Source organism: Hypomesus nipponensis, chromosome 15 (assembly GCF_054491055.1).
Source record: "Hypomesus nipponensis isolate SF chromosome 15, ASM5449105v1, whole genome shotgun sequence".
In the NCBI taxonomy this organism is placed as follows: Eukaryota; Metazoa; Chordata; class Actinopteri; order Osmeriformes; family Osmeridae; genus Hypomesus; species Hypomesus nipponensis.
Window position 1 is genome coordinate 13,032,462 of NC_140375.1, and position 27,122 is coordinate 13,059,583.

The 27,122-nt window shown below is 47.5% G+C and overlaps 2 protein-coding genes across 7 annotated transcripts; one reads left to right on the forward strand and one right to left on the reverse strand.

Moving 5' to 3' along the window:
* Positions 1 to 335: 335 nt before the first annotated feature.
* Positions 336 to 2,545, reverse strand: LOC146257610 (rho-related GTP-binding protein RhoG-like). 2 transcript variants are annotated; one of them, XM_084673411.1, is made up of 2 exons: positions 1,979 to 2,545; positions 336 to 1,765 (listed from the first exon to the last, which is right to left on the reverse strand). In XM_084673411.1, exon 2 carries the CDS (start codon positions 1,738 to 1,740, stop codon positions 1,165 to 1,167), a length of 576 nt encoding a protein of 191 aa, XP_084529537.1. In that variant the 5' UTR covers positions 1,741 to 1,765; positions 1,979 to 2,545; the 3' UTR covers positions 336 to 1,164. The 2 variants fall into 2 exon arrangements, with proteins under 2 accessions (XP_084529537.1, XP_084529536.1); XM_084673410.1 differs by having other exon boundaries at positions 1,970 to 2,545.
* Positions 2,546 to 2,676: 131 nt separating this feature from the next.
* On the forward strand, positions 2,677 to 26,504 carry stim1a (stromal interaction molecule 1a). 5 transcript variants are annotated; one of them, XM_084673409.1, is made up of 14 exons: positions 2,677 to 2,826; positions 3,568 to 3,700; positions 6,305 to 6,435; positions 9,140 to 9,254; positions 10,809 to 10,920; positions 11,009 to 11,124; positions 15,444 to 15,621; positions 19,599 to 19,776; positions 20,974 to 21,141; positions 21,232 to 21,332; positions 21,464 to 21,696; positions 22,599 to 22,679; positions 23,397 to 23,814; positions 24,419 to 26,504. In XM_084673409.1, the coding sequence occupies exons 2-14, from the start codon at positions 3,580 to 3,582 to the stop codon at positions 24,942 to 24,944; spliced, it is 2,478 nt and encodes an 825-aa protein (XP_084529535.1). In that variant the 5' UTR covers positions 2,677 to 2,826; positions 3,568 to 3,579; the 3' UTR covers positions 24,945 to 26,504. The 5 variants fall into 5 exon arrangements, with proteins under 5 accessions (XP_084529535.1, XP_084529530.1, XP_084529533.1 ...); XM_084673404.1 differs by lacking the exon at positions 22,599 to 22,679 and having other exon boundaries at positions 19,599 to 19,785; XM_084673407.1 differs by lacking the exon at positions 22,599 to 22,679 and having other exon boundaries at positions 19,599 to 19,785; positions 23,397 to 23,460.
* Positions 26,505 to 27,122: the final 618 nt, after the last annotated feature.

A 27,122-nucleotide genomic window follows, 5' to 3' on the forward strand; every position in this document is an offset into this window, starting at 1 on the left:
AGGTTATTGGCAACAACTAATGTTTCTCAATAGAGCCAACTACTCAGATGTTATGGTCACACATACTCTAGCTGAAATGACAGAAGTCTGCATGTAAATTAACTTCCTGGTTGGTGAAGCAGATGGAGTGATAGAGGGAGAGAGGAGAGATATTATTGTTACTTCATACCTTACATCAATGCTGCAACAATGAGGATGTGTTATTTGTAGTGCTCCTGCCAGTAAGTATAGACACTGATGCCTTATTTTACTATCAAATGAAAAACAGGACGGAACAGCAATCTTTTGCTGTTCATTGATTTTCACTTCTACAAAAGCCCTGCTGAGTCATACACTTTATTCAGCACATTTGAGAGAACCATGATTATGTCAACCAGGTGGGACAGTGGCAAGTGTTAATCCAACACTGAATTTGTAGGTGGTCAGAGCTCTTCAATCACACTTCTTTATATTAAAATGACTCAAGTATGTGACACATTTCCTTACAGTGAAACATGATGTCTGCTATAAACAGAGACAAACCATACTAAGATTTCTGTCAGATAATACTGATAATACTAATGTTGAACTTTTGTGAAACCTCACTCATTCAAATCTGAAATAGACAGCAAGCTATGGACTTTCAGGGGGAAGTTACTGACTGGCAGTGTTCCTTGTATTCTCTCTTTCTCTGTCTAACTAATGGCCACGATAGGAAAAATATATCATGTCTTTAATCAAAGGCCTCTGTATTTCCTCTTTTAGATCTAGAACTCAGCAATTTCAAAGAAGGAACAGTGTAATAACTCTGTGGTTGGTTTGCAACACACATCACCATAGAATCACTGATTGACCAAAGGGTGTTGAAGAAAATCATTTACACATTGTGAAAATGTACACATTCAATTCCACATTTATAAAACAACCATTGCAATGTCAGAAACCATTGGTACAATATATGGGATATTATTGTTGATGCATGATTCTCCATGACTTTTGAGATGTTCAATTATTGTTTAAGTCACTGCCAACAGTTTACTTCAATGATCAATTGTAAATATCTGTTAACTGCAAATTTTAAATCAAGCACATAAACACAATCAGTTTTAAAACCATATGCACATGATGCAAGTAAATAAATGTACCTTGTTTAATTTGTGATTTTTGGTTCTGTCTATTGTCTCACTATAATATTTTACATGTTTTTTTGGTTGGGGGTGGTTGTGGATTGAGAAAAGCACGCACAGCTTCATCAAACACCTGTTTTATTCCCTCTTGGTTGAGGGCAGAGCATTCCAGGTACTTCAGAGCATGGATTTGCTTGGCCAGGGCAGCGCCCTGTGCTTGGGCGATGGTTGTCTGGTTCTGGTCCTTCAACTTCTTCAGGACTCCTTCATCGTTGCGCAGGTCGCTTTTGGTGCCAACAAGAAGAATAGGCACATTTGGGCAATGATGGGTAACCTCTGGATGCCACTTGTGCTTGACATTCTCATAGGAAGGCGGGCTGGCAATGGAAGAGCAGATGACAAAAACGTTGGTTTGGGGATAGGAGAGGGTGCGTAGACGGTCATACTCCTCCTGTCCAGCAGTGTCCCAAAGGTTGAGGCAAATTGTCCTGTTGTCCACTGTCACCTGGGAGCTGTAGTTGTCAAACACCGTGGGGATGTACTCATTAGGGAAGGCGCTGGTGGTGTGTGAGATCAGCAGACAGGTCTTGCCCACCGCACCATCCCCAACCACCACACACTTGATGCTCTGCATTCTAATCCCTTTCCGTCTCAGAGACCTGAAATACATTAAAATACTGTTGAGTGGTTCCTTTCAGTGACTAACATATATTACTCTCAAACTCCCGATTGCTTTTATCTCCTTCTGAAAGCGCTAATTAATCAATAAACTAAAAGTTACGCAGCACGCGGGCCCATCCATGTTTAACTTTTTTTTTTAAATGTGAAGTAGGCTAGCATATTTAAAAAACAATCAAACTCACCAAGCATACCTTTAACTGTATCTTGATCCAGACAACCTACGGTCCTTTTCTGTAATTCTCATTAGGCAGAAAAAAGTCAAGGCAGAAGTCCTTATGAGTTTGAGGAAGTGATGGCTCGTTTGCGAATGGTCCGCTCTTGCAGTTGAACATTTTGGCGTTCATTTAAAAATGCCGTGCGGTTACTCAGACCCAGAGCAATTACATTTTTAACACGATCGATCTTTTCAATCAAACACCTTCATCTTTATATTCAGCTAACAGCTTGAAAGCGTAGCATAAACTAAGATCCTGCCTAATGCGAATTTGGGTTTGGTTTACAGTGGAATCCTGTATAATCTGGGGTTTTGTGTAGGTGTAATACAGACTACTACTTGTTTAGGTCTACAATCGCAAATTGTTAGTTAAAAGCTACACTTAAACATTTTTTTCTCCCCTGCTGAACAACCTGTGGACAAAAGGTTCCAACGTTCCACTAATTCCAGTAGGCCATCAATAAGATACTTTATTGTAGTAGGCTATGATGTTGTTAATGCATAGCCTATGATGCCTTTTTGCAGATGCCCTTTTATGATACATAGCCTATGGAAAAATGTTCCCTGGACGTCGTTAAAGGCTGTCGTCACAGAGACCCGTAGCTGAACTTGAAAGCCTCCAGGTGGCAGGCTTGAGTTGAAATCCCGACGCTGCCTGTTACATCCCCACCTCTGCGGTAGAGTATGTGTGTCACAATTTCTCTATCGAGTCTCACACAGTAAAGAAGGTGACGCGCGTTCTCTATGGGGGACCAAGCATCGGCGTGCGCTGCAATGTTAACACATAGCTGAAAACCACTCTCTGCAGTTTAGATTTATGATAAGGTAAACCCTTTATTTGGTACATACTTGTATATAATCCGTCAGATGTCTTACTTTTTAGCGGCAGCATGCTAAATTAGCTTGCTAGCTATTTAGCACTAGCTTGCAGTCCGTGTTCTGACTAGCTGTGTTATCGCTGTCTGGTTGGCAGAAGGAGCGACTCGCATGCGATGATTTCGTTAGGAAATCTCCATAAATATTAATTATCAACTGAAGTGAAGACAAAATGCCTAGCTTTGCAGGAATTAATGGGACACATGTACAGACGTAAATCATGTTAGGTATATCTACAGCAGATATACATTGCTTAATACCAGATGGATAGCTGGAGGAAAGCTTATCTAGCTAGCTATAGCAAGTTAACCCATTCAGGCCCGGACAAACTGTATATACAAGCTCAGGCAGTTGTCACTTTTTATTTGTCTAGACTACAGTAATCTAGCTAGTTTTCTCTATTGTGTGAAATATGCGTTCCAGAATAACTATTCGTGTGAGTAAACGTGCTGTTTGTTAGGTATACTAATATTGAATGCTAACATACAGTACGGGCTAGCTAACCAGCTTGTAATACGAGGTTAGCTTGTAGCTACCGAGCAAACTAGTTATGTATGGGGCCTTAATACTGTATACAGTACGCGCCACTGCCCCCGCCTACATATTTTTTTGCTCGCTTTATGTCCATTCATCATGTTGTTAGCCAGCTATCAAATGGTATTAATTAAGCACTTCTCCTTTTGTCCATAGCAAACATCCGTTATGGATTTCAGCAAATTGGTCCCCTTGTGGATTGTATGCTTATGTATCTTTGGAGAGAGCCGGACAGACAAACCAAGTCAAGCAAACACTGACTTCCAGCATGTTGACAATGGGGTGTCAGGTGAGTAAATAATGTAGTATAGTTTGATATATTTCCTTCCACTCTTGTTGGGTTGTCGCTTCCGAGGGAAGTCATTCACCTTTTCTAAGTATGTGCTTTTAATTGTCACGTTGTAACATGTTCTAGTACTCTACATGCTGTAGGACCTTGTGTACTGGCTCTGAATTTAGACTGTGATGGCTCTAAATGTAGCCAGGCTGAAAATAGTCAGGGTATGCATACAGTATGCTCCCTGTTCCCCACCAGATCATAGCATCTAGTCAGGAATGGGTGTGCATGTTCTGTGTTTATTGTGTTTATTGCAACTTAAGTGCTTTTCAGAAGACCTTACTGCACTGTGCAGGATTGAGGCATAGTGACCATGGAGCCATGCAATTGTAGAGTAAGCCGATGGATACAAACGGAATGGTTATGTAAGAGCTTGGTACCACCTGAATGAATTGAAGGTCTTGTTGAAACAAATGACTAACAAGACAATTGATGTTCCTTTCCAGGTTAGACACACTTTCACTGACAGAGCCTGTGGTCTTAATTGCTTAACTCTGCCAGTCCTATTTAGTTGACCTCATAGCCAGTCATGGTTATTTAATCCAGTAACTGTACAGAGCACGTGATTTTAAGTAAACATCAAGTGTTGGTGTTCAGGTTGTTTTTTGTCATTTATCTTGTGTTGCTTGACTTCCTGTTCAAGGGGCCTGTTGACACAAGTCTATTGCTGTTAAATAAAGCTGCCAGGTTATAAACCACAACTTTCAAGAACTTTCTACAACCTGAGTTATAATTTCATATCCAATTATTATGGGAGCCATATGAAGTGAAATGTAATGATGTGAAATCATCACTATTTTATTATGGATTTTTGTATGGTCCCAGACACAAAACATCAGATATGACGGAAAAGGTTTCAGAATGGTGAAACAGTAAATAAATAGTTGACTCCTAGTTTGTGGGCTCATTGAAAGCCAGGTTTACAGCTAACATGTGATCGCCTGTCTGTCTGAAGAGGTTGAGGCCAGCACGGGGTTCTGTACAGACATCGGACCAAGAAGCTTTATTTGTCCTGCTGGAATGAGGGTAGAGAACGGTAATTACACTGGCAATGAAGTGGAACAGCTCAGAGTGCATGCTCCTCTTACACGCACAGAGAGACTGGCTTACATAACCAACATGGCTCTTGTAAAAGGTAGGCTAATATCTAATCTCTAGAGTCCCAGGAATTTTGCTTGGCAAATGGGGACAGGTGGGTGGGATTCATGGGAGATCCACAGGTGGCAAGCTGTAATGTTTGCTTTCATCCACCTTTGGATGCATGAGCACCACACACCTGGAATGTAGACTTACTGGTACCTACCAAATCTACTCAATGACAAAAATGCGGAACCTGACCTGTACACAACACTCACTCATTTATCAGCCCTGAAATTGTGCCAGGGTTCACCCATAGTCCCCTGATTTAGATTATTTTTGAAATGTGTTTTTCCCTTTAATCAAATGTGGGTCAGGTGCCTGAACTATGCTATTAACTAAATGTTGGCCTAATATTTGATGACATTCCTTCCTATTTGCCTTTGTGTAGAGTGTCCATAGTGACTTGTTTTCTGTTCATCACGGAGGTCATCAGTTTTCATGGTATCGAGCACTTTGGTGTCATATGAAAGAATGCAGGGGTCTGACCTGGGTGCAGGCCTATGTTCTGTAGTCATGAGGTCAGCTACTGCCTGCCCTGTGCTACGTAGTGCTGGCTGCTGAGTCATCCTAGACATTTGCAGGGACCAGAACAAACAAGGCATTACAGCTGTTTTTCCCCAAGACGATTGAACTTCTCATGCAGTACAATGAGAGCCAGAGAGTGTGCTCATAGTTGTGTGGACCCATCATTCCAAGCTGGTTAGCTTGAACTAGTAGTGCTTCTCTAATTTAGGCCAAATGCCCTCTACTGATTGTTAACTCATTTTGTGGACTTGTATGGCTCTTGATATCAGCATTGGTTGTTAGAGATGAAAGTATTCATATTACAAGCAGGCAGGGAGGATCAGGGAACTGGTCTCAGCCTGATGTGGGAAGTCCTCAGAATTACAACATGACTTGGCAAACTGATGTCTGAGAACAGAGGTACCCTCAGCCCTCTAGTCTGAGTTTTCAAAATAAAATATGTGCAATTCATGCTATTTACCTCCGTATTTTACTTCCCATTGGTTAATGACAAGACTTTTTGACTTTGTTGAGGCTGCGTCTTGCTGCAGCATGAGGACCCTGTCTCAGTGCTCAGCAGGAGTATTGTCACTCTCCTCTGTGTGGCGGTTCCACCGTGTCATGCTCAGGATAGACAACCTTCATGTGAAACTCTTATTGGCTGAGAACTTGAGAGTGTGTGAGGGGTCTTCTTTTAGACTGCACCATGATCATTCCGTATCATGTGTCAACAACCACATCAGAATCTGATTCTGATATGGTTGTTGTACCGCAGTGTCTTGGCCTATTAGTTTATAGTCATGGACGCCTTATTTCATTTGCTTGTTGCATCTTGCATTTGCAAGATGGATGATGAGCCAGCCCTTCTATGCAGACTGTAACACAGCAGGCACGTCTCCATCTCTCCTCCAGAACTCTGTCGTATCGATGAGCCACTGTGCCAGGACGAGAACGCCATCCTGAGCTTCGAGGCCATCCGCAGCATCCACAAGCAGATGGACGACGACGCCAACGGGAACGTGGATGTGGCAGAGACAGACGTGGTCAGTGTCTACTTCTCACACAGACGAGGCCTCCAGGAAGGCATGTTGTAATCGTCTCTGGCCAGCCGTGACTTATCCAGGATAGGTTAAAGATAACAGGATTAGTTAAGTGCGGACCTTTAAGGACATTATCATGCTAATGGCGTAATTGGTGGATTTGTGCCTCCTTTACCATTGAAACCACATTGGGCTTTTAAATGTAAGTTGTCCACTGAGGTTTTGCTCTACATGCAAAAATGGATCTGTTAAATGGATCTGTTAAATCACAACATTATTTGGGATTCTTCTATTGGAAGTATAGAGATTGTGTTCCTCTTCTTAGATAGTGTCCTGGGCCTCTCCTGGTAGTCTGGCCACAGGCATTCCTGTCTGCAGGCTGATCTCTGGTAAGATATAACCTGTGGTCTGCGGATGGCCTGCAGCCAGCCCTCTCACACTGCAGCCCTGCAGCCAGCCCTCTCACACTGCAGCCCTGCAGCCAGCCCTTTCACACTGCAGCCCTGCAGCCAGCCCTCTCACACTGCAGCCCCGCAGCCAGCCCTCTCACACTGCAATCCCGCAGCCAGCCCTCTCACACTGCAGCCCCGCAGCCAGCCCTCTCACACTGCAGCCCCGCAGCCAGCCCTCTCACACTGCAGCCCTGCAGCCAGCCCTCTCACACTGCAGCCCTGCAGCCAGCCCTCTCACACTGCAGCCCTGCAGCCAACCCTCTCACACTGCAGCTAGCCCTCTCACACTGCAGCCCCGCAGCCTGCCCTCTCACACTGCAGCCCTGCAGCCAACCCTCTCACACTGCAGCTAGCCCTCTCACACTGCAGCCCTGCAGCCAGCCCTTTCACACTGCAGCCCTGCAGCCAGCCCTCTCACACTGCAGCCCCGCAGCCAGCCCTCTCACACTGCAGCCCTGCAGCTAGCCCTCTCACACTGCAGCCCTGCAGCCAGCCCTCTCACACTGCAGCCCTGCAGCCAGCCCTCTCACACTGCAGCCCCGCAGCCAGCCCTCTCACACTGCAGCCCTGCAGCCTGCCCTCTCACACTGCAGCCCTGCAGCCAGCCCTCTCACACTGCAGCCCTGCAGCCAACCCTCTCACACTGCAGCCAACCCTCTCACACTGCAGCCAGCCCTCTCACACTGCAGCCCCGCAGCCTGCCCTCTCACACTGCAGCCCTGCAGCCAACCATCACACACTGCAGCCAACCCTCTCACACTGCAGCCAACCCTCTCACACTGCAGCCAACCCTCTCACACTGCAGCCAGCCCTCTCACACTGCAGCCCCGCAGCCTGCCCTCTCACACAGCAGCCAACCCTCACACACTGCAGCCAGCCCTCTCACACTGCAGCCAGCCCTCTCACACTGCAGCCAGCCCTCTCACACTGCAGCTAGCCCTCACACTGCAGCCCTGCAGCCAGCCCTCTCAGGGTGGCCTGTGGAGGTTTCCCCAGTGACCTCATGCAGAGTACTCAGTCTGGGACGGCCCTCCTCTTCTCTGCAGCTCCCTGGTGTTGTGGAGGAGGAACTTGGCAAGTAGGTCGACATCCCTGAAAGCAAAGCGCAGAGCAGCAGGCAGAGCTAGTGGACTGGTCTGGCTCTCAGCCAACAGTTGATGAGGGAAAACATGGGAGAGGTCTAAGCACTAGCACAGCTCTGCATGGTGATTTAAAACATAAAATATACATTTGAGAAAGATGTCTTTCTCTGTCTTTCTTGCTCCTATATACTTTCGCAATACAAAGAATAGACTTGATCACTTGCACCCCCGCCCCCCCCCCCCCCCCCCCCTCCTGAAGCTCTGTCATGAAAGCCATAGACATCAAGAACAGTCTGAACAATAAGCCATCGTTCATGGTGGTGGTTCTCCTCCATCAATTTGGTTTGCTGGAGCATGAGCTGCACTTTGTGGGGGTGTGTGTCTCACTGGAGCCAAGCTTCTCACCCTCTCTGTGGGAACAGCATGGAGGCTGACGATACAACATGGACAGATTTCATGTCAGCTAAGCCCTATCGCTGGAGTGTTGCACAACAGAACAGGCTTGGAGAGGCTTTGACATGACCTGTGCTTCGTACTGAGGCCTTGGCAGCGGAATGCATGTGAGATTGATGGACTGCCAAGTGCTGTAAGGGGTACACCGTTGTCATGAAAGCGGCCTGTTTGTTGATTGTCTTTTTGTTGTGTTAGTGGGACTGTGGTCTGACTTTGTGAAATTGCATCCAGTGAAAGATGTTGTCTACACAATCCCATGGGTATTATCTCCACATCAGTTGGAGCTGGTGTTTGGAATGCTGTTTTTCCACTGTCAGTTCCGACAACTACTCTTGTCTCTGATGTATCTGACGACATGTCCTTATTTAGTAACACGAGGTGTGCTTGCCAGGCTGTTTGAGTTCTCTAGATACTCATCATAAAAAACTAAATGTATCCAAAAGGATTCCGCATTCCATCAGTCCAACTCCAAGTGTGTGCCAGTGTTTATTTAAACCCACTTTTCCATGAATGCTTTGATTCCAGGGAGCACAATAAGTGATGCAATCCAGGCCAAAGGCATGTGTAGCTCCTAAAGTATGTTACCTGAAGAATATTTTGCATATCCCCAAAAAAGATAACTGGATTATGAATCTGGATTAATGACTCCTCTGTGTACCCTAATTTCATCAGTGTTAGGTTTAGTGTAACTCTGTCTTCTTTCTCCATGTTACCTTGTAGTTCCTCAGGGAAGACCTCAACTACCATGACCCCAAAGGCAAGCACAACAGTTTCCATGGTGATGACCAGTTCATAAGCGTGGAGGACCTTTGGAACGCATGGAAGGGTTCGTCAGGTAGGAACATTGCTGCAGTTTGATCACTACTTAGCAACAACAGCACCAAGCTGCCTATCCCCAGGCAGGCTATTTGCATAAATGAGTCTCAGAAACAGACCATGTGAATCTCATTCTGTTCACTCTGTTCCCTCACACGTGATGTTAAGCTTTTTAAAGACACAACGTGTTCTGTATTTGTTATCCTTCATTACCATCCACAGAATATCTTGTACCAAAGTCTGCATTTTGCATTGTTTACTAGTCTCACTATAATCAGTAAAATGTAGTGAACTCTCAAGACTTTGAGGCTAGGGCAGGGTAGAGTACAGTCCACCAGCCTCAGGAGCAGAACATGTTAGCATTGTCAAGCAAAGTGCTCACCATTTAGCCAGCCCCTGCAGGCAGTGGGGTATCAGAGAACCTGTCAGCATGGCATCCTGACACAGATCACACACACACACACACACACACACAAACAAACACAGGCACTTCACCTCTCACCTGCTCCTTCCTCCCTTTGTCCTGCTGACTTCTCTAACAGACGTTATCATACACCACTTGTGGATTTTCACACGTCTCTCCTCTCCACCCCCCACCCCCCCCACCTCCCCTCCCCCGCTTGCTGTCTGGTTGCCGCTGCATTGCAGCTCCTCGTCAGGCCTCAGAGGAGGTTTTGGAGGCAGAAAACTGGGTCTGAGCTGGACCTGCAGCAAGTAGCTCACTACTACAAGCCCACATTGTTGAATCCCTTCCAGAAGGAGCCTGGAGCGGATCTCCCTGGCCCCGTCTTTAGAGAGTGTTTACGTTCACATGCGTGTTATGATAGAGGATAGCTCCAACGTGATCCGACCTGCCCCTGAAATATTGAAGAGAATCCCAGATGTGTTTGCTAGAGGTCTGGTGTTATGTTATTGGAGCTGTAACTGGAGATGACAGATGTCTATGTGAGTGTTGGCAACCTAGGGGAGGATGTGATTGAATCCCTGTGAGTTCCACATGGAGCCCCTGCCCGTAGCCCTAGGCTCAGCCCCAAGTCCAGCCCCAGGCCTAGCGCCAGCCCCAGGTCCAGCTCCAGGCCTAGCCCCAGGTCCAGCTCCAGGCCTAGTGCCAGCCCTAGGTCCAGGCTTAGGTCCAGGCCTAGCCCCTGCCCCAAGTCCAGCCCTAGGTCCAGCTCCAGGCCTAGCCCCAGCCCTAGGTCCAGCTCCAGGCCTAGCCTACCATTCATCCGGCCCAAAGGTCAGGCCTTGGAGGAAATAGGTGGCTGAGTCAGAGAAATGTTTTGTCTGTTATATAAGGCATTTGTTCTTCATACCCAGGAAGCCTTTGTTCTTTATCTTTATTTCCTGTCTATATTTCAAACCCCACTGGTGAGCTTCACCTGAGAAGAGTTTGTGTTCCACTGTATTTTACAGTGTGTATCTGTATTTTACAGTGTGTATCTGTATTTTACAGTGTGTATCTGTATTTTACAGTGTGTATCTGTATTTTACAGTGTGTATCTGTATTTTACAGTGTGTATCTGTATTTTACAGTGTGTATCTGTATTTTACAGTGTGTATCCGTGTCTTGCAGTGTACAACTGGACAGTGGATGAGGTGGTGGTGTGGCTGATCACCTACGTGGAGCTGCCTCAGTATGTCGACGCCTTCCGCAAGTACCACTTCAACGGCAGTGCCATGCCCCGGTAAGTGACAGGAGGAGGCTGGCGATCAGCACCTTCCTTCCCTGTAAACCGCCAATAACCGTCATGTCTCTCTGTCTGTTCCCCTCAGGCTGGCCGTGAAGAACACCTCTCTCACTCTGGCAGTTCTGAAGATACTGGATCGTAGCCACGTCCAGAAGTTACAGCTCAAATCCTTGGATACCGTTCTGTTTGGTGCACCATTGAGTAAGTCATTGCGTCTTTTAAATACCGTCAAGTGATTTTTTTTTTTTGGTTGGGTAGTCAAGTTTATTTGTATAGCACATTTCAACAACAAGGCAATTCAAAGTGCTTTACATAAAACCACCAAAAGCATAAAAACATAATGCAAAAGAAAACAAGATTTTAAACAATTAAGAACTTTCAATAAAACATTGAAAACAGTGAAAAAGCAAGAAGTCTTCAATCTGGTTTTCAAGGATCTGAGGGTCTCAGCAGACCTGCGGCTGTCAGGGACCTTGTTCCAGATATGTGGAGCAGAAAAACATAACGCTGCTTCTCCATGTTTAGTTCTGACTCTTTGAACACAAAGTAGACCAGTCCCAGATGACTTGAGGGGTCGGGATGGCTCATAAGGTAGCAGCAGATCACCAATGTATTTAGGCCCTAAACCATTCAGTGCTTTATAAACCAGATCCAGTATACTAAGACTGAAGTTCTGCCACTGTCTGTGTTTAAGTGGATGTTGTTGAAGACCTTAACAAGAGCTGTTTCAGTACTCTGGTGCTGACGAAAACCAGACTGGAAAACATCAAAACAGTTATTTTCAGCCAAGAAGTTGTTCAACTGTGGAAAAAACACTTTGTCCATTATTTTACTTAAAAATGGGAGGTTTGATATTGGCCTAACATTTTTCATTATTTCAGGGTCAAAACTAGCCTTTTTTAGAAGTGGTTTAATAACTTCAGTTTTTAGGGAATACATTTGAGAGAAGGGATGTGTTTATCATTTGTAAAAGATCAGTTGGTCAGTGGTCATGCAGTGTGAAATCTTTTTGGAAAAGTGTGTTGGTCGAATATCCAAGCTGCAGGAGGATGTTTTCAGATGTTGTCTAATGTCTTCTAGGCTTCTTTGGTTGATTGAATGAAATTGTGTCATGATATTTGAATGGATGTTATTTAACGATGGGCACAACTCATATCCTGTGGTTGGTGTGGAGTCACCAACTGCTTGTCTAAAATTTCGGAATTATGCGGGTGGACTGGAGCGTAGCGGTTACTGACACTGGAGGGTTTGTTAGTCTGTCAATGGTAGCAAATAAGTCACGTGTATTGTTTTATGTTTTTGGTTATAATGTCAGAGAAGGCTAGCCAGAACTTCTTGTTTTTATAACGTTCCCCCCCACTTAAGTTTTTTTCAGGAAGTCATCTTTTATTTCCTGCTCTGAAGGATCTGTGAGCGAGCTTACCTAACTGCACTGACCCTCTCTGATGCAGACTACTCTGACAATCTGTGTTTATTTCGAGTGATTCATTCAGCTGCAGCATATTAAACAGCATAGTATGTCAAGGAGAAAGAAGGTGGGGGGGGGGGGGGAAGAGGAGAGAAAGGGAGGAAGAGATAAGAGGTGGTGGGGAAGAGACAGCAGGTGGGGGAGAAAGTAGTACGGCGAGAGAGGAGGTTGGGTAGAGAGGAAGACAGGTGGTGGGGGAGAGAGGACGAGAGGAAAAGGGGGAGAGAGGACGAGAGGAAAAGGGGGAGAGAGGAAGTGTCCCTGAGCTGCTCTGTATTCCAAGCACAGCTCTCTGGCGCACTGAGGCAAATAATAAAAATAAATAAAAAAATCATTTTCCTCTTTCCACCAGTACAGGGTGCAGAGAATATAAGACTGTTCGTCTGTCCCTCTAAACCTGTAGTTCCGCCCCACAGCATCCAGCCTATGTACATGCCTGTAGTACTAGTGCTATCTCTGTGATTCTCTCCATAGTACTTGCCTTGAGCACTATCTCTGTAGGTTCTCTCTATAACATGCCTCTAGTGCTAGTACCATCGCTGGATTCTCTCTACATGTGAGCAGATGCCTGCAAAGAGGAGAACATACAAATGAAAGAGCACTGATGAAAGGATAGGAAACGGTTAGAAAACAGTCTAAGATGCTTGGACCTTTTAGAGAAAGGTTGTTTAAAAAAAAAAAAATCCAGTTTCAAAGCAAGTTAGCAGGAAGTCTGTGTTCGCTGTGGTCTGTGCCTGGCATGTGTCAGTGGGTGTGTTTGGTGAAGCATCCCAGCTGGAGGGGAGACCAGAGGGGGCCGCCTGGACCTGACAGCTCCAGGAGGGAAGCCATGAAGGGCCTGTGGAGAGACACACACACAGCCACACAGGCTGGCCTCGTCAGACACACAGACCCAGGGGGGCTCGTCAGAAACACACCCAGGTTGGCTTAGTCAGCATCGTTTCAGGACACCTCTCACAATGGTGTTATGGAAATAGGCTTAGTCTCACAAATGGACACTGGGTGGTTGACACTTTTACCAAAGTGGAGCCTTTTCACCTCAGCTGTAACTGAGAAGACACTGTTTTGCCTAGTTCCTTCCTGTCTAATGGTTAGTTAAACAGTTAGATGCAGTTAAGCAGGTCTCTGCAACATTCCAGAGATTCTGCAATGCAGCAGTTTAAGAACAAGCGAATGGAACATTGTCTGTGTTACAGAAAAGACTGATTTATGGAATAGCTAATACACGTTAGTAAAAATAAAAAAACCCTGGTCATTACTCCATGGTGTACTCTGATCTGCTCTGGAGTATGCAGGTGGGTGACTGCTTACGTTCCCACTGTTCTGTGGACTCTCTAGATTACACACCTCCTCTTTATATAACTCTACTGAGCTGTAGCGCTTATACAGCCATCCCAATGATGAATGACCATTACTGTCATTCTAAACTCCACTGACCCTGGATGCCTGGCTGGATGTCTTGGCTGTGAAGCTCCACTGGTCGTTGCTGCCTGACTGTGAAGCTCCACTGGTCTTAGCGGGCTGGCTGACTAGCTGTAAAGCTTCACTGGTCTTGGCTGGCTGGCTGACTGTAAAGCTTCACTGGTCTTGGCGGGCTGGCTGGCTGTAAAGCTTCACTGGTCTTGGCGGGCTGGCTGGCTGTTAGGCTTCGCTGGTCTTGGCTGGCTGACTGGCTGTAAAGCTTCACTGGTCTTGGCGGGCTGGCTGGCTGTAAAGCTTCATTGGTCTTGGCGGGCTGGCTGGCTGTAAAGCTTCACTGGTCTTGGCTGACTAGCCGTAAAGCTTCTCTGGTCTTGGTGGGCTGGCTGGCTGACTGTAAAGCTTCACTGGTCTTGGCTGACTGGGTGTAAAGCTTCACTGGTCTTGGCGGGCTGGCTGGCTGGCTGTAAAGCTTCACTGGTCTTGGTAGGCTAGCTGGCTAGCTGGCTAGCTGGCTGTAAAGCTTCACTGGTCTTGGCGGGCTGGCTGACTGGCTGGCTGGCTGGCTGTAAAGCTTCACTGGTCTTGGCTGGCTAACTGGCTGTAAAGCTTCACTGACCCTGGCTGTCTGAGTTGTCTCTGAACTGTAGCAAGGTTACATGGGTAAACCCAAGGCCCTTGACTGATGCCAGTGCCAGCCTAATGATGGTCCCAGCAGCCTACAAAGGCAGTGACATGTAGGGGGTTGCTTGTTTGTGAGATGCCAGGGGTGAGTAAGGGTTTTGATCTAGTCAGTAATAGCCTGCAGGGATTAGTGAAAAGGCTTGTCCCACATGTTTGTGAGCTGGCTTGCCCTGTCAGGTCTGTTTAAAGGGCCAATCCTGTTCAAACTACATTTACATTACATTAGTCATTTAGCAGACACTCTTATCCAGAGCGACTTACAGTAAGTACAGGGACATTTCCCCCGAGGCAAGTAGGGGGAAGTGCCTTGCCCAAGGACACAACGTCATTTTTCACAGCTGGGAATCAAACCGGCAACCTTCTGATTAATAGCCCGATTCCTTAACCGCTCAGCCATCTGAAACTAGATGACTAAACTTCTTATTTTGTCTGTTGGGTTACTGCTTACACATGGCGGCCATCTTGCCCCAGAGCTTTGTTGCAGGCAGCCTACCTGTCTGTACATGCGTGGAATGTAATGGTTCGGACTCCTTCGAGACAGTAACATTATGACTGAGGACGTTCACACATGTCAATGTCCTCATGTTGTTGTTCAGGCTCTGTTACCAGACTGAAATAGATAGTGTTAATCTGGTTTAGCTGTGTGTTTAAGGAGGGGGTCCTTCACACACCAGTCTCTCTCGCTCGTCCACCTTGAAGGATGAACCTGGCCTGGGCTGCACGAAGGGGACTACAGACAGCTTACTATCAGAGCATTTTCACAAAGACTTGGTGCATCGTAAAGGAATGTGACGTGGTCAATAGTTAAAATGAATAAGGGTCCTATTTGTTTTATTGACGTCTCAGTGCCACTTCTTCACAGATTGTCAACTCTTCTTTTCTTTCACTCTCCCTACCTCTCCCTCCCTTTCTCTACCTCTCTCTCTCTCTTTCTCTCTCCCTCTATTAGTGAACAGACACCACCACCTGAAGGACTTCATGCTGGTGGTATCCATAGTGATTGGAATAGGTGGCTGCTGGTTTGCCTACATCCAGAACCGCTACTCGAAGGACCACATGAAGAAGATGATGGGGGACCTGGAGGGTCTTCAGAGGGCCGAGCAGAGCCTGCACGACATGCAACAGAAGTGAGTGACTTCCACCGTGTCCACCCACACTCTGTGTCTCTACGGGGTGACCTTGTGAGTCCCTCCAGTCTCTGTCCAGAGAAGAGAAGCTAATGTTGTGCTCTTAACATGATTCACGGAGGAGTCATGCGTTGGCTCCTTCTGCAAAGTCTCTCCTTTCTATCTTCTTTCTACCTCTCGTCATGTGACATTTGGAAGCCAGATCTTCAGAAGGAGGAAGTGGGTGTGTGGCTCGTGTGAGAGCTGGACTGTGACTCACTTGGTAGTCACCAACTTCCAGTCCGTGACAAGTTGCGATTTGCAGAAGCAGCTCGTTTTTCTCTCCAACATCAGGGTCATTAAGTAACTCGACAACATGGGCGTTGCGTCAGAGCTTTTTTTTTTTTTTTTGTCCTCTCTCTCCCGCTGAAGTAGGCATCTCTCGGTCCCCTGTGTCCTCGTCAACCTTTGACCCTGGTCCCCTCTCAGCGCGCTGCCTGTCGTCCCGTAGCCGTGTAGTACCTCGCAGCTGCCTGTGTGTCGGCAGGCATGCGTGGGGGGGGGCGAGTGGAAAGTATGTCTCAGTGAACACAGTCCGTCAGACCCCATCCAGTGCCCAGGGGACAGGGCTGGCAACCTACAACCCTGCCACCCCCCCCTGACAGTAAGCCTGGCTGGGCCCCTGTCTGCCTTCCTGCTCTCACACTGCAGTTAACCCTGGAGACGACCATGCTCTCTCACCTTAGCAACACAGAGACGGATTCCTTCCTCACGCACGCACACACATGGTATATTATATCCTTTATCCAGGGGCACACTCCTTCACTCCTGTAATATGACTGCATATTTTATGGTCGCCATCCTTGACGTAGGCTGACGCGAGGGGCCGATAGACGTGGCCTTTTCCCGGAGGTCAGTCGGGCAGAGGGCAAGGCTGCGTGTTCCTGTGTTCCTTGAGTGAGTGCAGCCTTGGGACAGCTTCACGATTGCCGACATCCTCCAGCCTAGACAGACACCTTGTAGATCATGTCCTCAGACAGCTGTTACAGGGTTTAGTAGTGCTGTTTCTGTCTGCTCGCTTCCATGGTGAAGCCTCACGGCCATACCTCACGCCATGGTGTGTCAGCTTGGTTTAGATCTCAGCTGTGCTGAGGGTAATATTCCCATCATGGAAGGTAGAACTGCCCTGCTGGATTCTTTACTGGTACCCTCCATTACACTTCTTTAGCATTTATTGAGCTGTTTTTCTTTTTTAAAGCTGAATAATGCAAGGTGTGTATTGATTTGAAAGAGGAAATCTAGCAGTTGTTGTACTAATGTTTGTACAGCTAATGTCTAGCAATAGTTTACCACAACACGATAAGGTTTCTACTACTAACTAGCTCAATGCTCTGTATTGTCATGGTGCAACGACCTACTTCTGGAGTTGAATAGGAAGACTCCCATGAGTAAGGGGGAGGAGGGGTGGGGGCTGACTTGGGACATGCAGGGTGGGGAGAGCTGGGGTAGGGGCAGCCTGTTAGAGGAGGGCAGAGACCAGACATCTGTGGAAGGAAAAATAATCTATCTGTGTGCTTTCTTTAAAGGACAGGATCTGGAATTTAGACACATTTGTCAGTCAGCCAAGTAGAGAGAGTAACACCAGACAATAATTTAATAAAAAAATAAAAAAATAAAGATTTAATAAATATACAAAATAATTCGCACTCATTTAAAGGCAAGACAGTCGTCCTGTATCCATCAGGCTGGCCCTATGAGGAAGGCTTCTCTGGGCCTGGGGCCAACACAGCCATGGCCCTAGCCACCAGGCTCTGACCGTCTATTGAGCATACTGGGGACATGATGACCTGTCCTCGAACTGTCCTTCAGTAAAGAAAGTGAATTAATACATAGAAAAAAAACTCTGACCATAATACTAGGAAGATTATATGATAAAAGGGTTCTGATAAAGTACGACTTGTGCTGATTGTGAGGCATGTCCTCTGAGTGGAGCAGGGACAGAGAGGAAGCATGTCTTCTGAGTGGAGCTGGGACAGAGAGGAAGCATGTCTTCTGAGTGGAGCAGGGACAGAAACAAGGCATGTCCTCTGAGTGGAGCTGGGACAGAGAGGAGGCATGTCCTCTGAGTGGAGCTGGGACAGAGAGGAAGCATGTCCTCTGAGTGGAGCAGGGACAGAGAGGAAGCATGTCCTCTGAGTGGAGCAGGGACAGAAACAAGGCATGTCCTCTGAGTGGAGCTGGGACAGAGAGGAGGCATGTCCTCTGAGTGGAGCTGGGACAGAGAGGAAGCATGTCCTCTTAGTGGAGCTGGGACAGAGACATCGTCCTCTGAGTGGAGCTGGGACAGAGACATCGTCCTCTGAGTGGAGCAGAGACAGAGAGGAGGCATGTCCTCTAACCGTGTTGCTGTGTCCGTGCTGATCCTTGCTGCCAGGTGCAGTCCGTCCAGTCCTTCCAGCAGATTGAGTGGCCTGCAGCCCAGCACCGACCCCTGTTCTCGCTGCTGCCCTCTGGAGCAGGCCAGGGGGAGGGGGTCCCACTCTGTTTCCTGGGTGTCTTTTACTATGGCAGCTGGTGTTAAGCATCGACACTTAACACGTCATCTGCAGCTCTGCCTCACCCTCTCAGTTTGGTCAGTGAGTCTGTACAGGACCACGCAACAACAGGGTACAGGGCTGCTATCGTGGCGAATCTGCAATGCAAATGTTGCCATGCTACTTTCCATCACGTTAAGCCTAATTATGACGTTTATTGCTCGACCAATGCAGACCATAAACATCTTGATAATAGGCCATGCAACCATGTCAGTTGTATAAGGCCTGGAAGCGCAAGCTGTTGCAACATGGAGTCTCTGAAGTCATTGTCCTGGAGACAAGCCCATAGTCACACCCTGCAGTGCAGTGAGACTGTCAGTCTGGGCTTTGCTGGGCTGTGTGTGTGGTGAAGCTCAGATCTGCTGGGACTGAGGCTGGAGAATGGCAGAGGTCAAGGTTGAGAGCATTAACGGGAGGGCCTGCCGCCCACATTTTCCATCCTCTGACCACCCAGATCACCTTTCACCAAGGCCTCTGTGTTTTGCCATTTCCAGCTCCGGCCATACACTGGAGTCTAGGCTGCTCTCTGCTGGAGGAATATGGTATTGCTCTGCTGCTTGGTATTATTGCTGCGACTCTACTTTCTCTCATGTAAAACCTGTCTGGTTTAGGAGATTTTACTTGTGTGTCAATATCAATTTCTAGTTCATGTTTAAGCATCAAGTCCTAGACACTACACCTAGATGATTTAACCCACTTTTTTGAGATCATTGTAAATCTTGGCTTTTCTAATGAGCTGGTCTTGTGACAATTCTCTCAGTAGTGTGACTTGATGGGGTCTGAGCAGCATGACAAAGCCAGCCCTTCAAACTGTGTCCTTCTATGGTCTTTCTATAGACCCCGGCCCGGTAGTATCTGAGACACTGGGGACTGCTGTTCTAGAGTGCATCTATGGTTGTCTTATGTTGCTTGGTGCTGTGTAACTCAACCCTGGGAGAGAGGGAGGGAGCGAGTCTGGAAACTGTGTCACTAAGCTCTCATTCCTGCTTTGGCCCGGCCTTGCTCTCTACGATGTCCCTTTATTAGGCTTAAGCAGCTGACTAGAGGCCAACAAGCCATTGTCGTCAGTATTGAAGATGACCGGCACCCTCATTTACCTCAGTGCCAACCCTCTTCAGGATACATTCATGGCTAATAACAGGACACTGTACGGTGAATCAGCTCGAACCAAGATCTATTTACTTATTTATATATATATTTCCATACTGTGTTCATATTGCTTCGGTCTCTTTTTTACATCTTCATTCATGTTTTACTATTTTGTCCTGTCATACTATGCTCCACCACCAGGAGAAGTGCAATTTAATTTTGTTATGTGCAATGACAATAAAAGGCATTCATTCATCAATACCTCAGGCACCGTCTTCTCAAATGGAGCCCTCTGTCTCTGTGTGTCTCCCCCAGACTGCAGATCGCCCAGGAGGAGCACCGCACCGTGGAGGTGGAGAAGGTGAACCTGGAGCAGAAGCTGAGGGATGAGATCAACTCGGCCAAACAGGAGGCCCAGCGCCTCAAGGGGCTCCGCGAGGGCACCGAGAACGAGCTGAGCCGGCAGAAATACGCAGAAGAAGAACTGGACCAGGTACAGGAGGTGCTCACCCCCCTGTGTGTGTGTGTGTGTGTGTGTGTGTGTGTGTGTGTGTGTGTGTGTGTGTGTGTGTGTGTGTGTGTGTGTGTGTGTGTGTGTGTGTGTGTGTGTGTGTGTGTGTGTGTGTGTGTGTGTGTGCGTGCGTGTGTGACACACAGGGCTGGAGCAGGGCACCCGCAGCCTGTGAGCGTGGTGAAGGAGAGCCGCCTGGGACTGCAGTCAAACATCTTGGCATTAGAAGAGCGAGCCAGAGTGATTTTGATGTGGGACAGGGTCAGCAGGAGAGCCTGGCTTTTTCCTTTCTGACACATTCTGCCTGAGAATGGCCTCAGTAGGAGGCCTCCCACTTAGCTCTGCCCGCTGGGGAGCTAGCAGGAAGAGCTGCCAGGGTCAGCTGACAGCAGAACACAGGAAGACTTGCTGCTTATCTGATTTCCATCCTGAAGACAGGGCTGCAGATAGGAGGCGGTGAGATGAAACGGTTAGCGTGTAGTCGTTGTGAAGCTCACAGTGTACTGGAGGAAACAGGTCCATTCCACCACGACATGAACACTGTAACCTGTTGTCTGTTGGCATTACAGCAAATTAGTTTCACATGACTTTCCTTTGCGTGGCAATTAGGGTTATCTTCCTGTTTATCGTCACAGTTTCCCAACCCAAGCCATCATTTCAGTTTTTGTTTGTGCAGTGAGAACAGTGTAGGGGTTTGTGCCAAAGCCTGCTGTGTTATGTGCCGCTCCCAGCGGAGGTCAGCAATGCTGAGTGTGCCCTGCCGGCCGGGGGGGCGGGGTTTGTTATCTTCCGCCCACACTCTGGTCACATGGTTCACACACTGGTCGCATGGAGCAGGCTCTGAGAAGGCCTGGATAGATACAGGGCCCCTGAAGGCCTCCAGGACAAGCTTGCCAAGAGACAAAGGGAGCTCTTCAGTCACCATGTCCATGACATTATTCTCCTTGTCTCTGGAGCCCTGCTATTGTGGTAGCGGTAAATAACAGCATTGCACAACATTCCTGTCTAGTTTTCCCTCATTAAGTACAGGCTTTGTTGGGCCCCAATTCACAAGTCAGTGCTGAGGTCATACAGGAAGTGGTACGTTGGTACATACAGGAAGTGGTACGTTGGTACATACAGGAAGTGGTACGTTGGTGATCTCCTACTGTTAACCCCTGGGCCGTGCGTGTGCTGCAGGTGCGCATGGCTCTGAAGAAGGCGGAGAAGGAGCTGGAGTCGCGGAGCAGCTGGTCCCCACCGGACGCCCTCCAGAAGTGGCTGCAGCTCACCCACGAGGTGGAGGTCCAGTACTACAACATCAAGAAGCAGAACGCCGAGAAACAGCTGCTGGTGGCCAAGGAGGGGGTAAGGCAGTAGTCAGGGGAAACACACACATGCACACTTACACAGTTGTTGGGGACGTCCTGGAGACCAATGTGTTGTCCTCTGTAACAGGCCGAGAAGATCAAGAAGAAAAGGAACACCCTGTTTGGAACTTTCCACGTGGCGCACAGCTCCTCCCTGGATGACGTGGACCACAAAATCCTGGCGGCAAAGTAGGCGTTTCATACGTAGACCCCCTCGTCACCCGTCACACAGCCGTGCCCTGCACGTCCAGATGTCGTCACAACTGCCCCCCCCTGGCTCCCCGACACGTCCTCATGTCATGTGTCTCCTTCCTCCCTAGACAGGCGCTGGGGGAGGTGACGGCAGCGCTGAGGGAGAGGCTGCATCGCTGGCAGCAGATCGAGATCCTGACGGGCTTCACCGTGGTCCACAACCCCGGGCTGCCCTCGCTGGCCTCCTCCCTGAACCTGGACCCCAGCTTCATGGGGGGCCGGGCCACGCCCCAGCACTTCATGATGTCGGAGGACATGGAGGACATGGATGAGGACATGATGACACCTGGAACTCTGCAATGTAAGGGCTCGTCTGAATCTGGGGGCCACGCAGTGGGGCTTGGCAAACGACCCCCTAAACTCCCCAGGAGCCTTACGGGGAGGTCCAGAAATCCTTGTGAGAATTCAGGATCTGCCATGTATCTATGATTCTTTGGATTCGTTCACAACCCCCCCCCCCCCTCTCCTCTTCCCCACCCTACTGTAAGGGCTTCAGGGTAGCGTGTCTGTGATTGAGAATGAGTGTTGGACATCTGTAATACATGAAATGTAATTTTCCACGTTTCTTTTCTACATGTTGATTGGGCTGACTGGGTGTTTATTCCATGTTGGAAATCTGAATTGCTTCGACGAAAGATGGCGTTTGAGAATCATGTGAAAACTGTTCATAATGCCATACTGTGGATATTGAGCTTTTCAAGAAAGAAATACATACTTGATGACACCAAATCTTTGTGCTGATGTATTTTTTAGCAATTGTGTCCCAGTATGTATGCCCATTGCAATGTTATGTGTATGTAAGAAGCATTAAACAAAGACAAAATTATTAAGAACATTGCCTTGCATTACCCTAGTTTCAAATCAGCTGAATTTTATCTCGGATAAATGTAGCTGAAATCTATATTTTTGTACAGAAAAAGTAAATGTGCGTCTATATTTTTGTCTTCAAATGCAGCAGCCTACATCTGTTGCTTTCATAATACTGCATAAGGGCAAGGGCAAGAATATAATTTAAAGAACTGTATTCTTTTTCCTGACATAGCCTAGTGTTTGACTTGTGATTGAAAGACACCTTGACAGACAAGAAAAGTGCTGACTAACTGCACAGGAAGCAATTCAGCCTTCCTCTGCCACTACAGTGTTCAGTAAGTCTTCGAATCCACATGAATAACACTCCCCTCTATTCTCCGCCGCCAACTCCAGACGCCTCCTGGCTGATGGAACGTCGAGCAAGTGACCTCTGGTCCATGGGGCCTGCCTGCCGGGCCATGTGGAAGCACTCCGGTTGGCTTGTTACTCCTGCCCCCTCTTTTTGAACCTGGACTCCCCTTTCCGTCTCCCCACCCCCCCACCCCCCTCTCCCAAAGTCACTCCAGTCAGAGCTGCTTAGAGCACCTAAACATGTTTGTCATGGGACAGGTCTATATATGGACAGCTGACCAGCTGATGCCAGCCTGCTACTCTATCCCTGCCTCTCTTGGACATGGCTTACACCACTGACTGATCCCTCTCTCCCTCCTCCCGCTCCTGCTCCTCCCTCCAGCCACCCCCTTAGCACCCTCTCCCTCACAAGTACACCATGTCTTTCCTGTTCCTATGTCTCTCAGCACTGAGACAGTGACTGATTTAGAAGGTTATGGTTATTAACAATTAAATGTCAATGGAAATGCACATTTTTTTTTGTTTTTATTCTTTCATACCAAGCTGTTCTTTTGTCAGACCCAAGCCTGCAGTGTGCTTTGAGCTCTTATCAAAGGCATTGCCACCCCTACTTTATTCTACCCTGGTTGTCTTAGAGCTTAACTGAAGCATGTGTTAAGTCACACCCTCATTGAGAAACAGGGACTGGGAGCTCATTGGGCCCAAAGACCTGCGTGTCGACCTTGATCCAACACCCGAGTCTCCTACCCTCCCAGTCTTGTGTCACTGTTGTCCAACACTGACTGTGTTTTGGTTCTTTGAGAGCGTATGGCCTCTAACCGTATCCTCCTGTGCCCACAGCTCCCAGTATGATGTCCCTCCGTCAACGCCACATGGACCCCCAGCTGGCTATGGGCTCCCAGAGGTTGGTGGAGGGTTGTCTGTTGGGAGGGCACCAAGGGGAGGGTAGCCCATACCCTTCCAGGTCTAGGACCTCCCAGTACCAGTCACCCAGCCAATCATTTGGACAGTTTGAGAACTTCTGTCTGCCCCCCCTCTCCTCGGCTGTCTCGCACCCCGCCATATTCTGCGCCTCCTCCACACCTCCTCAGTCCCTCTCCTCCCTCTCCTGCTCCTCCTCCTGTCTGCCCAGCTCCCTGGGAAGCTCCCACTCCTCCCATGTCCTCCCCTCCTCCTACTTCCAGCCCATGGACACCATCTCAGACTCTGCCTCTTCAGACCTCACCAGAGGGCGCTCCAGACTGAGTGGCAGCTTCGGGTACCCATCTGCTCGGCCCTCCTCTCTGCTTGGCCCTCCTCTCTGCTCGGCCCTCCTCTCTGCTCGGCCCTCCTCTCTGCTCGGCCCTCCTCTCTGCTCGGCCCTCCTCTCTGCTCGGCCCTCCTCTCTGCTCGCTCTACCTCTCTGCTCGGCCCTCCTCTCTGCTCGCTCTACCTCTCTGCTCACTCCTCTTCTCTCCTCCCCTCTCCTCTTCTCTTATTTCTCTTCTCAGCTCTCTTAAGCTCTCTGCTCTCCACATTCCTTGCATGTACATGAGCCTCCTCTCCACACAAACGGTCATCCCCATCTCTGCTGGTCCATAGCTGCATTAAGGGATTTCATAAATACAAAATGTTCCATTGGACACGCTACTCATACATTTTGTTAGTTTAATTCATACCACTGTCTTCATTCCTTCATTATAGTACTCACTGTTTCCAACCCTCCTTCCCTTCTTGCCTGCAGTACTAATAAGTGTGGATTTCAACATTTGGCTCTAGGCCAAACTCTTGAGCTTTTCAGACAAAAGTACAAGCATGCAAGATTTCAGTTTTTGTTACCGAGGTAATGACTCTATATATGTCTGTCCTCTGTCTGCCGGCAGGGAGCTCAATCGCTCTGACTCCGACTCCTCCCTGTCTCTCTCCCTAATGGGGGAGCGCCTGTCGGCCTACAGCACCAAGGGCCACCCGGTGAAGCCCACATCCCTGCTTCATGGCCCCCCAGGCCGCTCAGACGACCCCCTGTCCCTGCATGCCCTCACCCCCAATGGAGGGAATCGCATCCCCGAGGAAGAATCCCCGGCAGACGCCGTCCCAGACAGCCCCATCCTCATGAAGAAGGTGTACAGCATAGAGAAGTCAGCCAGCATGGGAGAGATCAACGTCAGTCTGTCCGAGTCCTCACGTTCCCTCAGCCCCAACTCCACTGACCCCGACACGCCCTCCCCGACGGGAGGCCAGGCTGGGGTAGCAGGGGGGTCCGGGGCCAAGGGCAGCAGCCGCATCCCCCAGCTCTCCTCCAAGAAGAGCCCCCTGGAGGACGACAGCGGCTCCACGGGTGAAGAGACAGACTCCGCAGCCAGCCGTAAGAAACACACCTTTAAGATCTTCAAAAAGCAAAAGAAGTAATAAGGACTATGAACTACGAAAGAGCTGCCGGAACTGTGTGACTGTACTCCCGCTTTGTTTTTGAAAGAGAATTATTGTTTTTTATGTTGGTTTATTTACTGGTCTCAAATGATTGGCACAAATTGTTGCCTTTATGTGGCGTTTGCAGATGCTTCCTCAGATGGACTGGGAAGAGTGAGAGAAACCAGTTAGTTACTATTATATTTAGTTGGTCTATGAAGAAAATTTGGGGGAACGGGTGGGTTGTTTAATGGAATGTAAAAAGCACTATTTATTCTGCAGGAAAAGGTGCCAATCTCAAAGGGAAATGTGACTCCAGGGTGGATAATTTGTTGTACTGTTTTTCAATCTCTAGCAGTTTGCATGTCTTCACATTTGTTTGACTGATACTCGAATGCTCTTTGGTGTTTGCTTGTTTTTTGTCCTTTTTCTGTTCGCTCAAAGCTTAATAATAACTGCTGTTTAGTTTCAGTGATTCCAACCATCTCTGTTACAGTATCTGTTTGTTTTAACTCGAATATTATAGGTGGACTGGACAGTTTCACAACATGCATTAGTCAATGGTGAAGGGGGGGCTGAAAGGGCTGAACTTTACTTTAAACCTCCCTGAGTCAGTTGTTCTAATATGAAATATGTAGAATCTACACTGGCAGAACACTGAGCTAGACATCGGCCAACCACCCACACTTGGTTGCAAATGTACACAAGTCTGTATATGAAACCCCATTGAAAGCCACACAACCAGTGATGAATGAAAACTACAATGCAAAAAAAATCACCTGGCACATGGCATATCCTCAATGGATTCACCTGACAGAAATTCTCCCTGATACTTTAACATTTGTTTGTGTTTAATGTATAGCACCTACCAGACCTTCCTGCAATTTGTTATCGGAAAGTTTTCTTTTTCATAGAAGTCTGATGAGTGAATCAGTGTGGTCTCCAGGTGTGTAGCTCTCACAATGTGCCAATTAAAGCAAGCCAAAGATTCAGACAAGACAGTCTTATCTTAGAGGCTGCAGAAACTCTTATATTTGGGTAGGCTACTGTACCTGGGAGGCAGTTTTGGCATCACTAGAACGACCTTATCTCTAATCCATGACAGGGTACCTCAAGGTCTAAAATATTGGGTAACAGGGACACCCATCATCAATAATTATTTTTTAACTGAGGTTTTCGAAGTGGTAGGCGATTTGTAATCCTCTTTGGGTAGACAATCGGTTGTTTGCCATCGTCGTAAACTATCACTGTTCATCCGCAATCACAAACAATACAAGCACATACTATTATGTTTTTTTAATTCGATTTACAGATCCTTAACACATACTGGCTCTTTGATGAGGGGTCTGTGAGAGCACAAATGGGCTAGGGCCAGAACCATAACCAGACACGCTCCTCAAACAAGCAGCGCTGCAAACTCCATAGACACGATCTCCCCCTTAAGAGGACTCGGTTTGACAGTATGGATGTAAACAAAATGTAAATGTTTTCGCTCATCCTACAGTTGAAAATATGGAATTCTATTGGTACCTTATAAAGAAGTAACATGTGTACCACTTGCACGTTGAAGCTGTAAATGGATTTCTGCTGTCAGTGTATGTCTGTCTGTCCGCTCACAGTATACTGCACTACGCTGATGCATGCAAACTACTGGAACACCTTCTGGGTCAGGGGAAGTGATTGACAGGAACATTTTGTCGATTGAACTCATCTCTATTTCTCATTTTGAGCTACTATTTATGAAAACATTTGTACAAAGAACTAAATAATTTTGCATCTTCTGTGACGTTCTAAACTTTTATGGCACTCCTGCATGATAGCAATAAACTATTTTGAATGAAAGACGACTTGTTTTTTTAGCCAAGAGTGGTGTTTGAGACGGTTAGCTAGGAGTAGCGCAGTAATGTGAATTGACATATTTTATAGATAATTTACACAACTTACACATTTACTACAGGAAAAAGTGAATATAATACAATATTTTTATTATTTCACGATCAGCAATAAAAAATACTAGGTAATTATTCAGGCGACACGACGCTCACAACACCGGCAAGGTGGAGCTGCTCCTAGTTCAATATTTACCGAAGGAATTCATTCACCTGAGGAGAACAGGATACCAGTCCGGACTTTCAGATTTCAAGGTGTCCCCTCGAGGAATGTACATTGCCTTACTTC

Bases quoted from the DNA above. Each gene is read 5' to 3' on its own strand.
- LOC146257610 (XM_084673411.1), bottom strand. From the start codon at position 1,740: ATGCAGAGCATCAAGTGTGTGGTGGTTGGGGATGGTGCGGTGGGCAAG.
- stim1a (XM_084673409.1), top strand. From the start codon at position 3,580: ATGGATTTCAGCAAATTGGTCCCCTTGTGGATTGTATGCTTATGTATC. The intron at 10,921-11,008 runs GTAAGTGACAGG...TGTTCCCCTCAG, and splicing joins AACGGCAGTGCCATGCCCCG to GCTGGCCGTGAAGAACACCT. The intron at 15,622-19,598 runs GTGAGTGACTTC...TGTCTCCCCCAG, and splicing joins CTGCACGACATGCAACAGAA to ACTGCAGATCGCCCAGGAGG.